The following is a 16,143-nucleotide window of genomic DNA, read 5'->3' as shown; positions in this document are numbered from 1 at the left end:
GATTTTTAGGAGACTGTAGACATCGTAATCAGTAGGCTGCTGTCTGTCGGATCAGGTTAAGAAGAGGCTGGGCACCGCAACTGTTTGCACTCAGTTCAAAATCACCGCCCCTAGTTTGAGCTCCGCCCACATGCGGCGCTGGATTGGTCTACAAGTATGACAATCAGTGAGCCGGATTGTTCCCTTCCACTTCTAAGCAAAATTCACTGAAAATTGTCTCCAGACGTGCGTAATACATGTCCAGCTTCAGCGAGACTGACATTTATGAGTGAGATATTACCCAAACAGTATTTAAAGAATTGATAAGGAATAAAGTTATATAATGAATAGGTGTGTTCTAAGAAAACAAAATAATAGCCTTTAATTAAAAAAACAAAAACAAAATAACCCAATTGATGTGTCTTCTATTTCTATCCATCGGGTTCTGCAGATGGGACATTCCAAAATAAGACGTTAAACATCTTAGAAAGATCTGAGAACACTAACTATAAGAGCAAATCTTATGATTTGCTAATAAGAGGTAAATCTTACGAATAGTGTTTTATTTGATTTCAAAAGGCTTTGCTAACAGGTGACCGATCTTATAAGTTAACGAAGCGTTCTGCTAATTCCTTCCCCCTTCAGTAGTCGCCGACATGAACTTTTACGGTTTTAAGTGTCTCAGATTACATTTGTGCGTGAAGACCATTCGTTTGTAAGTCCGCTACCTTAACACATGTATAAGCACCAGCCTCTTTACAAACAGTTCCATGCCCAGTGGGCTGCGGCGCAAGTTATCGTTTCATTTATGTTCTCAAATCTCGCGACGCACGCTGCTCTGCGCATGAGGGCGCTGTATATATGCGTCGCTCTGCACTTGTTGCACGTCGGATTTATTTTTCTGAGGCACATCCGCCGTTGCTTTAGAGACGGCAACGCTCAGCTGCTTGGAGTATCACAGTTTTTTGTGGATGGTAAGGGAAAGTAACTGACTACTAATAATTAATATTGTGTATATTTGAAAAAATAAGTTATATTGACAGCACAATAAAGTGTTACAAATGTTAATTAACAGAAGAGATGTTGTTCTGTATATAGAGTGAAATGACGCTTTATCCTACCGGCTATTTTCCTACGGGAAACGTGCGTTAGTTGATTCTCACAATGGGTAGAGTACAGTAACAGCTTTAGGGTTTTTTCCCCCCACTCGTTTATTGTAATAATTTCCTTTGCGTACAAAATGCAACCTAAAATGACTAACAAAAATAAGATAACAATCTCATGAAAAAAATCAGAAAAGAAATGAACGGCTGTACTAGTGACAGAGGCCAGGTGTCATAACTAAACTCTTTCTGAAATTCTAAATGGTCACGAACGTTCCAACGGAAATGTAAGGATTGCAGGTTTTTTTTTAATCACCATTTATAGTGGACTGACCTTCCATCCATCCATTATCCGACCCGCTATATACAAACTACAGGGTCACGGGGGTCTGCTGGAGCCAATCCCAGCCAACATAGGGCACAAGGCAGGAAACAAACCCCGGGCAGGGCGCCAGCCCACCGCAGGGCACACGCATGCACACCCACCAAGCACAAACACACTATGGACAATCGCCAATGCACCTAACTTGCATGTCTTTGGAATGTGGGAGGAAACCCACACAGACACGGGGAGAACATGCAAACTCCATGCAGGGAGGACCTGGGAAGCGAACCTGGGTCTCCTAACCGTGAGACAGCAGGGCGCCCTGGATTGAACTTTCACCTTCCAAATGAAGATCTGTTGTATTAATATTTTTTTTCTTCATGTATCCGAGGCGAAGCAATTTGTAATTCCCTTCTTTATTTTTTTTGCTTTTAGGTAGCCTTTCGTCCTGTTTTATGATTTGATTGAATTCCTACAGCTCCCATGGAGACAAATGTGGATCCCAGAATATCGGCTTTGGCTGCTGAAATTGCAGAGAGCCCGGAGAAAAATGTTCCTTTACTGCTCTTAAGACTAAAAGGTAAATGGCACCCATGTGTGTATGTATGTATGTATGTATGTATGTATGTGAGTGAGTGAGTGAATTTGTATTTGTCTTTACTGTAATCTTAGAGGCTGCAGCCTCCGCGAGCCCAAATTTAATTAAGGTGATTGGAGAAGAGTACGTCATTTACACAACATACTGTATATGTTTATATATATATATATATATATATATATACAGTATATGTGAATATATACTGATATATATAATTTTCTTCTATAATACGTTACCGTGGCTGTTCGTTTGTCTGTCCAGGATTTTAAATTACCTGTAGCTCGCAAACCGTTTCACCTATTGACTTGAGATTTGGTACACATATACTACGTGACGTCTACTATCCGCTTTCGGGGTGATGATTTTATTACTCTTTTTTTATTTTTATTTTATTTTATTGTAGAATCAACTCTCAGCAGTGGCCAGCCATGTGGCGCATGTGTACGGGCGCTGTTCTCATCCCTACCACCTTCGCTGTCACTTCCTCTACCTCTTCATATTTTAAATCATTCTTGAGGCAGATTGAAGACTTAAGTGCCAGCTTAAGTGAAAAATGAAAGAAAATGTACTAAGTAAATGCATCAACCTCTGAGCAAATGAATGCTAAACGTACACTCTGAGGTAGGGATCTGAATTGGCAATCGAAAGATTGGCGGTTCGAATCCCGTAAATGCCAATAGGGACTCTGCTCTGTTGGGCTCTTGAGCAAAGCCCTTAACCTGCAATTGCTGAGCGCTTTGAGTAGTGAGAAAAGTGTTATATAAATGCAAAGAATTATTATTATTAAAACTAGAAATGCTGATGTCAAGTGTATTCACTGCACGTTATCGTTAAAGTAGTGCATGCGCCGTTACTGGTATATATACAGTATATACACAGTGTGTAGAGAAAAGCCAAGCAAAATGACACCTTTTATTGGCTAACTAAAAAGATTACAATATGCAAGCTTTCGAGGCAACTCAGGCCCCTTCTTCAGGCAAGATGTAATTGATTGCCTTGAAAGCTTGCATATTGTAATATTGTATATTGCATATTGATTGCATATTGTAATCTTTTTAGTTAGCCAATAAAAGGTGTCATTTTGCTTGGCTTTTCTCTACATTCATAATGGCTAACACGGTACAACACCATAGTACTACACAGTGTGTATGTATTTATGTATGTATTTTGTGTGTGTGTGTGTATGATATATATATAAAACATATGTAAGTGTGTGTGTTTTTATATGCAGTGGGAATAAAAGACAGGACAGAGATTTAGTGTTGGGACGCCTCCTTGATGAAAAGTCATTTTTACTTTCCATTCCAATAAAGAATTCAGCTGAAAAAGCCTGTCTAGCGTCCCGCTGCTTGATATGCTTGCAGCTGTTTTACAGTATGTGCTGTATTTAGTTTGTTTGTTATTCATGTGGATGTTTTTGTGATTGCATTCAGAAATTGTCACCGACCCGTCTCTCAGTGGAAAGCAGTTACAGAAACTGAAGCAGGATGTCTACTACTACGATCTTGTTCAATACTGTATCTTAGTGTTAAAACAAGATTTCTCTAGGATTCAAGGAAGCTGGGCAACTGCCGGACATTTGGCAGACCTCCTCAGGTAAATGAAGTGCTTCTTAATCAAACCATTTATTTATTTATTTTTTTTAATTCCGCTTCCTCTTTTGTTTCAGTAATTGTTGTGTTAATTTTGAACCCGTGGAAGAGACTGAGGAGTATTACAATAAAGTTCTTCCTTTGGCTGTTGAAAATCTGTTGCTGTTAGTGAGACGTTTGCAGGCCCGCCGTACACGAGCTGTAAAGGTGAGTACCGCGTTGTCCATATTATGTCTGGTTAGAAAAACGGAACTTGAATTACAGTGCAGAGGGTTCTCTATTGAAAGTGTAAAAGTAAATCCGAAATATGAAATTCTCTCTGTACAGATGAGCTCTGGTGTCTTATACAGTGACTGGTCCTTCCCAGATGTTCTATACATACTTGAGGAGGGTGGTTGTTTGTTTGTTTTGTTTTTTATAATATTTCTGTATTTCTTGAGCTTCAGTAACAACTTCACTTCCCAGTATACAAATAAAGTGCCACCTGTATGTCTGTCTATGGTTTATATGCATGATACGTGTATGGCACTAATTCATATAGATATTGTATGAACAAACCTTAGTAAATGTGAGCTGTCTACATACAGCACTGCTGTTAAGGCCTACAGGGCATATGGCACTTAATGACTGCATTTGCGCATATAAAGTTTAATTTTGCATTATTTAAGATTTATAGCCACATGGTAGTCAAAAACCTCCAAAGAACAGCAAAATACAATTTAAATATTTGACATTTTTAATTTTATTAAAAATCTATTCCATCCATCCACCCACCCATTTTCTGAATGTTGCTGAACGTGTGATTTCCTGTTCAACTCGGACAACTTTGGTATTTTTCTGTCAGGTAAAATGAGCAGGTGCCCATTTTTATTTGCCAGGCTGTTTATTCCCATTTGTTTTACTCTGATGTGTCTTGAGTTTTTATTGCCGCACATCTCCAGGAGACTGGGCTTTAATTCTGGCCGCGTTTCAACATTCTCTGTTCATCTGCATGGATTTTTCTTTGGCTTCGCTGGCCTTCCTTTTCAGGTCAGGTGTTCCTGTGAGGGCGCCTGGCGCTCTGGCACATATCTGAGGTGGGTTTGTGCTGACAGCCTGGCATACACAGGTTAAGGAAAAACAAGCCTGTGATGGAATATGCCAGCTCAGAAAATGGATGGGTGGATGCTCTTTATAAACCGCACTTGATTTAATTCTGAAATTCTGCAGGATGAAAATATTGCACTACAGATGTGGGAAATAATAGAGTTGACAGTTATAAACAGAATATTTTAAAAATATTTCAGAATGAAGAAAAGGCAGAATTTATTCATACCTTTCGTATAGTGGCAGCTTCTTTATGCTGGCTTTGTGATGAATTTATCCAGTTGACTTATCAAGGTAAGAATAAATCAGTTTTGTTTTTACATCTTATACCTTAGACCAGGGGTCCCCAACTCTGAGCCTGGAGGGCTGCAGTGGCTGCAGGTTTTCATTCTAACGCTTTTCTTAATTAGTGACCTGTTTTTGCTGCTAATTAACTTCTTTTCCTTTTAATTTGAATTGACTTGTCTTTTAAGGTTTGTTCCCCTGAGTTTCTTCATCGCACCTCTGAATTACTTCATTTCTTTCCTTACACAGAAATGCAACGTGAAGTGAGTGAGCCAACCGAAGACTACTACCTAAGTCGGGGTCTCAAACTCCAACCAATTTCACTCCAACCAGTTGCTTAATCAGGCGCTGATTCTTGTTGTTAATTAAACTCTTTCTTTAATTCCATGGCTTGTTGCTGCTCTCATTGTGTAATAGCAGACATTTACCAAATTCTTGATTTTCTCTTTTCTAAGAGCACTGGGGACCTGAGCAGATCAACTTTCCTGAGACCTTCACCTTTCTTTCTTTTCAGATATTGTTTGCTGGTCATGTTTTGGCTCATTTTGTATCTCATTATTGTTTGGGTGCGAATTAAGGAAATAGAAACAATTGAGGGCTCTGAGTCTTCAAGAACAAGTCAATTACAGTTAATTCAAAAAGTTAATTGGCACCAAAAATGGGTCACTGATTAAGAAAAGGGTGAGAATGAAAACCTGCAGCCACTGCGGCCTTCCAGGACCGGAGTTGGAGACTCCTGCCTTAGACATGCAATACTAAATCAACTTGTGTAAGTTTGGTAGGTTAAGAGTCAATTGTAATTTTTCCATACGTCTTTACTATTAGTTCAGAGGGGGAAATTTAATCTAATAAAAAAAATAATAATGTATAACTAAATAAAAATCTACTTCAAAGAAAGAATAGCATATAAATTATTACTTCTAAAATGTGTCGGCCTGTTTTTCCGATTTACTGGACGATTTCTATACAGGGATTTTTTTTTTAATGCACTTTGAACTGTTTTTATGTGTCGTCAAGTCAACGTTTTTTGAGATCCCCTAAATTACTTCATTTCAGAAACCGTTGCTTTGCGTTCGACTGTTACTGCTGGCGGTGTGAAGTTTGTTCCTCCACTCAGCACAACGCAGTCCTGTATGCTGTAAATTGTGAACCAGATAGAAGCTCTGTTTTGACCTCCATCTCTTTTTCTTCTTCGATTTTTTTCACGCCACTATGGCATCCTTCCTCACGCTCACAGCAACCAAGTCAGTCTGGCTTGACTTCTAGACTGTCGTGTAACGGAGCTGTTGGCTCCTTAACTTATTTGATTACAATTGTCTTTCTGTGTTTTCTTTTAGTTTTAAAGTCGGAACACTTCCTGCAGTTGCTGCTTACCGATGACGTCGAGACTGGAGTCATTGTGATGTCGGTGCTACAGAACCTGATTAGAGTCAATGGGTAAGTCGTATAATTTGCCATTTGGTGGAGTGGTGGCTCTGAGGGTAGGGGTCTGCACTGACAATCGGAAGGTTGTTGGTTCGAATCCTGTAAAATGCCAAAAAGGGACTCTGCTCTGTTGGGCCCTTAACCTGCAATTGCTGAGCACTTTGAGTAGTGAGAAAAGCACTATATAAATGCAAAGAATTATTTTCAAGAGCTGATTTTACCGGACTGCGGTGGGTTGGCACCCTGCCCGAGATTGGTTCCTGCCTTGTGCCCTGTGTTGGCTGGGATTGGCTCCAGCAGACCCCTGTGACCCTGTGTTTGGATTCAGCGGGTTGGAAAATGGATGGATTGATGGATTTTGTCGGAAGTTATTGAAGTGTTTGTCTAAAGTGTGTGTGGCACTGTGTGTGTGTGTGTGTGTTTAAGTGGGGCCTGCAGTCGCCCGTTGACCTGTCCGGGTGGGACCAGTCCCTGAACTGGACTAATATTACTTGAGAATGTTATGTTATGCCGTTACTATTGAAGATTTTCATGTAAAAATGTATGTATTGGACGTCATTATTTTTGGTTTGATCTGTACAGAAAGGTATTTGGGGAGCTCGAGGAGACAACTGAATTTGCTATTTTGGATGAATTGGTTTTCAAGCTTTCTTCAACAAACAATCCTGTCACAGGAAGCACCGCTACAAGAGTTTTGCTGTTAATTGTCAGTAAACACCCTACGCTTGTGACGCAAATCTGCAGCAGATATAAAGGTAATGTATTTCACTGTTTGGATAAATGCAAATTGATTTTAGAAAAACAATAGCCGTCCCCCGTGGCTCTGCCCGCGTAGAAGGGAAACGGAACAGCGAGGATGGCCACCCTGCCTGCCTCCCCACTCCTGACGTCACGCTTCACCCTCCCCTCGGCCTGTAGCCTCTGTCTCGGATTAGCACAAATATATCACTCCTGCAAGCAAACTGTGATTCTTAGCCCGATGAGAGAAGTTGCTAAATCAACCTGAATGTTCAAGCAAATTCTAGAAAAAAACCCAATCTAAATCCGTGAAGTAGTTCTCTCATTCACCAGCTAAGCGGAGGTAAGGTACACACTGCGAGGCTGGCACGAGTGAGGAGGGCTCGGTCATGCTGCGTGTCTCTCAGGTTCATGCAAAAAAATCATTACTGCAAGTGAACTATGATACTTGGAGCAATGAGAGAAGTCACAAAATCAACCGGAATGTTCACATGAATTCTAGAAAAAAACCCAATCTAAATCTGTTAAATAGTTCTCGCATGAAAAGCAGACAGACAGACGTTGGATTATATATGTACCAGTAGCAGTGCAGTGAATCCAGTTGAATTATAGTTTTCCTCCTCTTTCTCTGTACGTTTACCATTCGTTTGCTCAGAGCTTGATGCGCTTGCTCCTTCCTGAGCAGCTCTTCTCTTCTCCACCCTAGCGGCCCGCTTCTTCTCTTCTTCCGTCGGCATCTTTTTGCGTTAAAACTGATGAAGTCAGTGTTTGTGTTGCGGTTACTTAGTACGTTTTCTTTAATTTTTCACTTAAGCTGGCACTTTAATCATTCTTGAGGCAGATTGAAGACTTAAGATATGAAGAGGTAGAGGAAGTGACAGCCGAGGTGGTAGGAATGAGAACGTCACCTGTACACATGCGCCGCCCTGCTGGCTGCTGCCGAGAGTTGATTCTACAATAAAATTAAAAAGAGGAATAACCTTGGAGGTCAATCATCACCCTGAAAGCGGACCGTAGACATCCTGTAGTATACATGTACCAAATTTCAGGTCAATAGGTGAAACGGTTTGCGAGCTACCGGTGATTTAAAATCCTGGACAGAGAAATGCACAGCCACGGTAGCTTATTATATAAGAAGACTGAGATGTAAAAAGAGTCCATTAAAGGGTAAATCTTGCAAAACGCATTGTTGAAGATTTGTGGTGAGGGAAAACCAACACAAACCTGAAAAGATACATGCGATGTACATTATTTGAAAGGAATTTTAGCTTTTAGCCAAAATAGATAGATAGATACTTTATTAATCCCAGGGGGAAATTCACATATTCCAGCAGCAAAAATATTAAGTTAAAGAGTAATAAAAAAAATGCAGGTAAAAAAAAAACAGACAATAACTTGAATAATGTTCAACATTTACCCCCTCTGGTGGAATTGAAGAGTCGCATAGTTTGGGGGAGGAATGATCTTCTCAGTCTGTCTCCTTTGTATTCTCCTGTAATTGCTCAGGTGTTCTTCAAGAGTGTCATTGGTGGCTCTTTGTAGTTTCACTAAAACATCCATCCATCCATCCATCCATCCATCCATCCATCCATCCTCTTCCGCTTATCCGAGGTCGGGTCGCGGGGGCAGCAGCTTGAGCAGAGATGCCCAGACTTCCCTCTCCCCGGCCACTTCTTCTAGCTCTTCCGGGAGAATCCCGAGGCGTTCCCAGGCCAGCCGGGAGACACAGTCCCTCCAGCGTGTCCTGGGTCTTCCCCGGGGCCTCCTCCCGGTTAGACGTGCCCGGAACACCTCACCAGGGAGGCGTCCAGGAGGCATCCTGATCAGATGCCCGAGCCACCTCATCTGACTCCTCTCGATGCGGAGGAGCAGCGGCTCTACTCTGAGCTTCTCACCGTATCTTTAAGGGAAAGTCCAGACACCCTGAGGAGGAAACTCATGTCAGCCGCTTGTATTCACTAAAACATTTAACTTCATTTTCAGTTCCAATTTTTTCTTTAAATTTTAAATAATGTTCATTAGATCATGACATGACAGCCTTTTGCACAATTTCACTCATTTTTGTTTATTATTTATTAGATTACAGAAGTGTTGTTTGACGTCTTGTTTTTTTGCACATTTTCTTGGAGTGGGTCACACCTAAGATTTCATAGAGCAGGCCCCTGGCATGTATTACACATTTGAACTATGCTCCAGTCGTCAGAATAATATTAGGTTTCATGTGCTCATAGATTTACCAATGATTTTATGATGTAGCAACTGAAGAAACCTAATGTTTACACCTTTTGAAGACTGCTGAGCTAACATCTGATGAAGATGCACAGACACGGTATAAGAGGACCCCCTCACTCTGGCAGTAATAGCTTACATGTGAAGACGCATGGCGATGAGAGCAGTTGAGTCACAAAGCACCATGTCCTGATTTTTGTGATTTTTATTTCTCCTTAGGCTTGCAGCATCTATTAAAGAAACAGTGGACTGGGAAAGGATTCAATAACGACCTGGAACAACTTTTGGAGCTGCTGTATTCTGGGTCTTTCCATCACTCAGAGATGCAGGTGACATTTTCAAATCCGTACATTTACTTATTTTATTCATATGCAACATAAGTGCCTTGCTATTAGCCTGGATTTATGTTGATGATTTTTGAAATTTGGTTTATTGTGCCCCATCTGCATGCCTTGGTGCACTAAAAAAAGCACATGGGATAAAAGAGCAGTGACAAATGCATTAGTAGTCTTCTGGTTTTGGGGTCTTCAGTAGCCATTCCCCTTAGGCTGCCAAGGGTCACTGTTAACTCTACATTTTATAGCTCCACAAACAAAACTGGCAAAGTAAAGCATACTGTATAATGTGAGGAGAACCACTTGACACAAGGCCATGTAAATTATTGAGTAACTGATGTGTGCTCTTTCAGATGGCACATAATTTACAGTCCATCACAAAGAGTCAACATCCATCCATAAGTTGGTATTCACGGTTGCTGATGGAGATTAAGCTTGTGATAAGAAGAGACATAGCAAAGGTTTGGGGCAGCCACCTGTATAATCTGAATCCTGGCTGCAAAAAGTAAAAGTTGAATGCAAGTCAAGTTTACAAGACAGAGTCCAAAACAGAACTGAATTCCAGAGGAAGGGAGTGAGGCTTTATAGGAACTCTGGGTGAAGTGATGTCGTCCTCGGGACCGGAAGTGACGTGTCCCGAGTTGAGGCAGTGGCTCCTGGTGGGATTTCCCAGGGAACTTAGAGCGTCAGTGCACCCCGCCACCCCCTGGGCAGATGTGTTACCATTCTTCTCCAAGCCCTTCAGTTGCCTCCGATTCACACGTGTGTGTGACAAGCTAGACTTGTCTTGATTTGGACATCTCTAGCTCTGGAGCATCCACAAGCTCTGGAAAAGAAGAGGACACATACTCACTCACAAGTCTTAAAGATTAAAGCTAATCAAATTTTACCATGTTGGTGGGCTTTTTTTGTCATTTTTAGAAGTGCCAATTATCAGCAATATTAAACTATTCAAGAAAAAAAATTTGGGGTATGCATGACGCACAATTAACATGTCTGTTATGCTATTGTATGTTTACCAGTCCAAAATGCATGCTTTTTTTGCAAAAAATATTAAGTACAGTACACCCCCGAATTTTGCGGGGGTTACGTTCCTAGAGCACCCGCGAATTGTGAAAAACCGCAAATTTTGGATGTGGTTAAAAAAAATGCCTATTTTTATAGTTTAAACCCTAAGTATGCCCCCAGAACACTTCAATTTCAAACTCAGCTTAATACATTACCTAAGAATAAAGAATGTAAAGGTAAACCCGTCTACTGCACAGTACTGTACTGCTATGTCTCCCGCAGTGCTAGAATGTCAAATACCGATGTTACCCCTCTCTATATGTACTGGAATTCATGCAAGTGCGTTTTCATTGCCAGAAGCCTTAGAAGGTGCCGGGCGTTTCGGTGGCATCTTGGGGCTTTAACTCTTAAACTGCCACATACTTGGGGGTTAATGCATCCCTGGACGCCAAATACATTTTTGCTGCACTTTAAGTAAACGTCACAATTTACAAAGAAAAAGTGAAATTTTAATGGAACACTTTTTTATGCAAAGAGCATCACAATTACTGTAACACTGATCATTTTACACACTGCTAATGAACTGTAAAAACTATTTAAAGAAAAACTGGAACAATATGTGGACAAGGTGTAACTGACGCCATGGATGAAATCACCGAGCCAACTGCGCTTGAACTGGCTGCACGCAAGCACACAGAGGTAAGTGCTGATGCTGGCAGGCTATGGTGCAGCGGCTCAATCCCAGAGACAGTCGGGCTGCAGGATGTCACACTTGGGTCACAGAATCACAGGAGATTGTAGAGACAGGAACTTTATTCAAACACTTCAAACAAACATGTCTCTTTCAGAAGTAAAATGAGCTCAGTAGGCAGTTAGTTATCGATTAAAGAATAGACAAACATCATAGGGGAGCACAACGGGAGCGGGACCCGTAACAGGAGCAGAGGATGTCTGGGGGAGGAGAGAGAAAAACAAAGCAATCAGCCAAAAAGGACAGGTGCTGTTCAGGCTTTTAAGTAAGCGTAGTGTTGTGCGAGAAGCATATCACACGACAGAGCAGCCACAAGTAAGGGAGCAATGTGAAAGCGTTTTTTAAGAGGGTTTTTTTTTAGGAGTGTCCGTGTCTTGTAGTGGGTGCATTCAGCCCCTCTGCTCACAAGGGGCTGGCAGTGGTCATGAGCTGGCTGCTCAACGAATGTACGGCACTGACTGACTGCCATTGCAAATGGCACTGGGAAATGACTATAGCCGGTTGTGGCGGTTTAAGGGTTCAGAGGAACAAAACGGAAAATACAAGAACACTCCGCTGGAGATGCATCACAGACAATTAGCAACAAGGAGAAATAAATAACACTGTAGCAGTCCGGTGCCGCTAAGATTCACACAGTCGAGAAGATGGCGATTTATTTATATTTATGGTGGAGATTCCAGGGACGCACTCAGCTTTGGCCCGACCCGCACGCACTCACAGAGACAAAAACAAAGCAAACCGGTAATCAAACAGCAAATAAAGAATGTAATGAAAACCAATAAAAACAATGATACCACCCCTGTTTCCCTTACGGTGATTGCACATTAAATACAACAAAGCACAAAGAAAACACACACAGTATATCATGAAAAACTGCAACGGATGAATTGTAATGATATTCCAGAGATCCGCATGGGAATGTAAAGATAGTCCTACCGCTAGTTCCTGAAATGATGAAGACGGGTGGACGGGTTCAGGAGCGCACCTTTCTTTACAGGATGGCCATAAATCCACTTGCAGTCCTCATGTACACAGGCAGATGGCAGACAATTCAGACGCCAATCACGAAACGATCCAGGACAAAATGAATAAGTATAGGTAACCCAACAGAAGGAAGGCAGACAGACAGGAACTTGAAATACAAATTACAAAAACTTTTTTTTTGCTTTTGGTCACTGGCCCCCTTTTTAAAAGCCACGCCTTTGACCCCAGTAGCCTTGGCAGAAGACCAATTGGAGCCACTGCTGGGAGTTGCAGTTTCAAATTCTATTGGCAACTTTCATCATCCCAAGCTGAGTTCTCCTCTACAGTTGCTTCATGTTCTCTCTACAGTACTGTATTTCCATGAAAAAAGCCATAAAAATTGTGGTGGATATTTCCGTTTTCCGCTAAAATTTTTTAGTTAGGTTCTAAGGAAAAATCTGCAAATGACTGAGGCCGCAAACTCTGAACTCTGAACTGTGACTTTGCGGGGGTCTACTGTAAATGTTTAAGGAAAATCAGAGTAGTACGCAAATTTGAAGCTCATTCATACAGGCTTGAGCTTTTGAATTGAAAACAGGACTCTGGACCAATTAATGGGGGGAGGCGTGTCTTCAGTTGAAGGTTTGGTTTGCTTTCGCATACTTCACATTCCAGCAAAACTGATTTTCCAGGAGGTACTGTATTTACTGAATGATATTTTAGTAAAATGTGCCTGTATTTTACAGGTTGTGAGTGTAAAATATATAACTGACATGTGGATTATACGATTATGTGACATGAAAAACGTGTTTTGATATTGTTTGTTGTAGGTGAATCCCATTCTATCATAAACTTTGTGATCTATGTTCTCAATGAAAATATGAGATTAAGACAACCCTACTACTATTACCTGCAGTTCCAGACATGGTGGAAGTGGGCTTAGAGCCTCCAAAAAGACCATAAAAGCAGGCCAGGACCGTCACTGGCAAGCCCAGAAGAAGCTCACCCACTCCAGCTTACTCCCAATTACTGTCAGTAGGCTTTGGCCTGCCTTGGCCTAAAAGTGGGAAAACTGATGTTGTAAAGTTCAAAATAAGACTAAAAATGTTCCAAAATGCTTTACAAATGGGAGAAAGCATTTAAAGGACTTTGGCTTGTGACCAGAAATGCAACAAGGATTATTTATGAAAAAGATAGTTTTTTTTTTTTTGTAGTCAAAAAGAATAACAAAAGGTGATCCTAAAGTGATTCAGTTTCAGTACATTAACCAGTATTTGAAATCCAAAGACGGGAGCAAAACCTCAAAAAGCAGTGAAAGGAGAAAAAGTCAATCCAAAGAACTCCAAGATGACTTCAATGAATTTAGCTCGGTACTGCAGCCTCTCCACAAGCAGCAGTGATGTCTGGGTGGCCCCGCCTCTTGAGGTTCCACCCACAATGCACAAGCAATGTCCGGACAGTACATAAATGTAAAATCATAAATATAATAAAAATCAAATAATAATTCAAAAATAACAAACAATAGAATCACAGGCAAGCAACATTAAAAATGATTGTTTTTGGGGAGAGTGCACCACTTGCTGGGACAGCACTTTCTCCACACCGGTGCTTTAGCCTGCTGTGTTAATGGAACTGATCTGCTCAGACTGCTGCATTTTGTGTCATTTGTGTTGTGTGCGCTTTTTATGGAAGTGCAGTGGATTCATAAAGTATTCAATGCCCTTCACTTTTCTGCCCACTTTATTGTGTTGTAGGTTTCATTTTAAATGAAGAAATTTAACAGTTTTGCCCCTCGGTCTACTCTCGGTAATCTACAATGACAAAGCGTGGACATGTTTTCAGAAAGGTTTGCAAATTTATTTAAAGTGAAAACCTGAAGTCTTTCATTCATAGACGTATTCAGAGCCTCTGCTGTGGCACTCCACATTGTGGGCTCCGGTGTCTCCTGTTTGTTTGCCTTGATTCTATTTGAGACTAGGGGGCTTTGCACCCCTGCTCACTTCACTCGCCAACCCCTGGGCCGGCGCTACTCACTAGCCTCTTTGCGGTTCTGCTGCTCACATATGGGGATGTGGGTGTACAATTTACCTACTATTTTACATTACAGCAAGTAATTAACCATATTAAAAATATTGTAATAATTTGAATGTAAATGATGTTTCATGTTGCGTTAGAGGTATTCGTTGCCTTATAAATTTTCATTCTGTTTGGCTTTGAAATTAACACGCAAATACTTTTTAAACTTACACTTTTACTGTAAAACTTTATTTAGAATTAACTTTTCGTCAATATTGCATTGAATTTTGATCCTGTGTTTGGACTTTCATCATGACAGTGCAACGTATAACTGCCCGTGAGTGAATTTCATTTCTTTTTCTCTAATAAATAAACCGACTTTTTCGAATGTTTGTCCCTGTGATTTGTTAATTGTCATAGCAAAAGCTCTTCTAACAGGAAACTGTAAATGTTTTAATACGAATGGTATATCAAGATCTCCTTTGGTGTCTCATGTCACCCCTGAAGATGGACTACATTACCTTTCTTGGATACAACAGTAATTCGTGTGGAGGAAGACCAGACAGTGTTAACGGTTGTAGATATCCATCCATCCATGCATTTTCCAACCCGCTGAATCCAAACACAGGGTCACGGGGGTCCGCTGGAGCCAATCCCAGCCAACACAGGGCACAAGGCAGGGAACCAATCCTGGGCAGGGTGCCAACCCACCGCAGGACACACACAAACACACCCACACACCAAGCACACACTAGGGCCAATTTAGAATCGCCAATCCACCTAACCTGCATGTCTTTGGACTGTGGGAGGAAACCGGAGCGCCCGGAGGAAACCCACGCAGACACGGGGAGAACATACAAACTCCACGCAGGGTGGACCCGGGAAGCGAACCCGGGTCTCCTAACTGCGAGGCAGCAGCGCTACCACCGCGCCACCGTGCCGCCCGGTTGTAGATATTCTTTGTGATATTGTAAATTGATGTTTTCATCTTCCTCACCATCACCACCAACTGTCTCAGCAGAGTCTATTGATACACATTTAACCAATTTGCCGTGTAACCGATCGACAATTTCCGTTTTAATTTGTTCGACTTCATCATTTCTCCGTGCTAGGATTGCCTGTGTACTCATTTCTTCTGTTGATAACGCTTCGGGATGAAATTCTTCAATAAGATTTGGACATAGTAAGTCTTCTTTTTAATTGGGAACTTAAAGTGAGGTAAACGTTAAAATTTATAAGTGCTGAGAGAGCAAGAAGTGTGTCTGACAAAAGCATTCACACCAATGAGAGGTGAGAGGACTGTGGGCGTGGTTTGAGAGGAGGGTGGGACTTGAAATCATCTCATGGCCAAAGTCTCGACTCTGGGGACTTGAAAAAATCTTCCAAAAAGTCTTGTTTCATCGCATGATTTTTTTATTATAATAGGGAGATGTTTCTAGAACTTGGTCAAGAGTTGACCTGCAGCAATTTTAATTGATTAGGGTATCCTATAGAAAGGCACACGTGGACCCGTGCATATAATGTGTCATAGTTCACTCTGTATGTGAGGGCACCAAACAAGCCGTGAAGTCCAAGGAACTCTTTGTAGATCCAATTGTGGTGAAGCAAAGATCAAGGCAAGGAGATTTCTAAAGCTTTGAGTGTGCCCAGGAGCTCTGTGACCTGAAGAATTGTGAAGTGTAAAAAGTTTGGAACTAGCAGGACTCTTCT

General features: G+C 41.3%; 1 protein-coding gene across 1 annotated transcript in view; it reads left to right on the top strand.

The window, feature by feature from the left end:
• The first annotated feature begins 880 nt into the window (after positions 1-880).
• Positions 881-16,143, top strand: part of iqcb1 (IQ motif containing B1) — a 31,984-nt gene continuing 16,721 nt past the window's right edge. Inside the window, exons 1-8 of the mRNA XM_028808064.1 lie at positions 881-953; positions 1,843-1,987; positions 3,439-3,601; positions 3,675-3,804; positions 4,884-4,977; positions 6,306-6,405; positions 6,976-7,148; positions 9,580-9,689. Coding sequence (XP_028663897.1) covers positions 1,891-1,987; positions 3,439-3,601; positions 3,675-3,804; positions 4,884-4,977; positions 6,306-6,405; positions 6,976-7,148; positions 9,580-9,689 — 867 coding nt within the window. The 5' untranslated portion in view covers positions 881-953; positions 1,843-1,890. The remainder of the gene's footprint in view (positions 954-1,842; positions 1,988-3,438; positions 3,602-3,674; positions 3,805-4,883; positions 4,978-6,305; positions 6,406-6,975; positions 7,149-9,579; positions 9,690-16,143) is intronic.

This window comes from Erpetoichthys calabaricus, chromosome 8 (assembly GCF_900747795.2).
Source record: "Erpetoichthys calabaricus chromosome 8, fErpCal1.3, whole genome shotgun sequence".
NCBI classification, from domain to species: Eukaryota; Metazoa; Chordata; class Cladistia; order Polypteriformes; family Polypteridae; genus Erpetoichthys; species Erpetoichthys calabaricus.
This window is presented reverse-complemented; position numbering and strand designations above follow the sequence as displayed.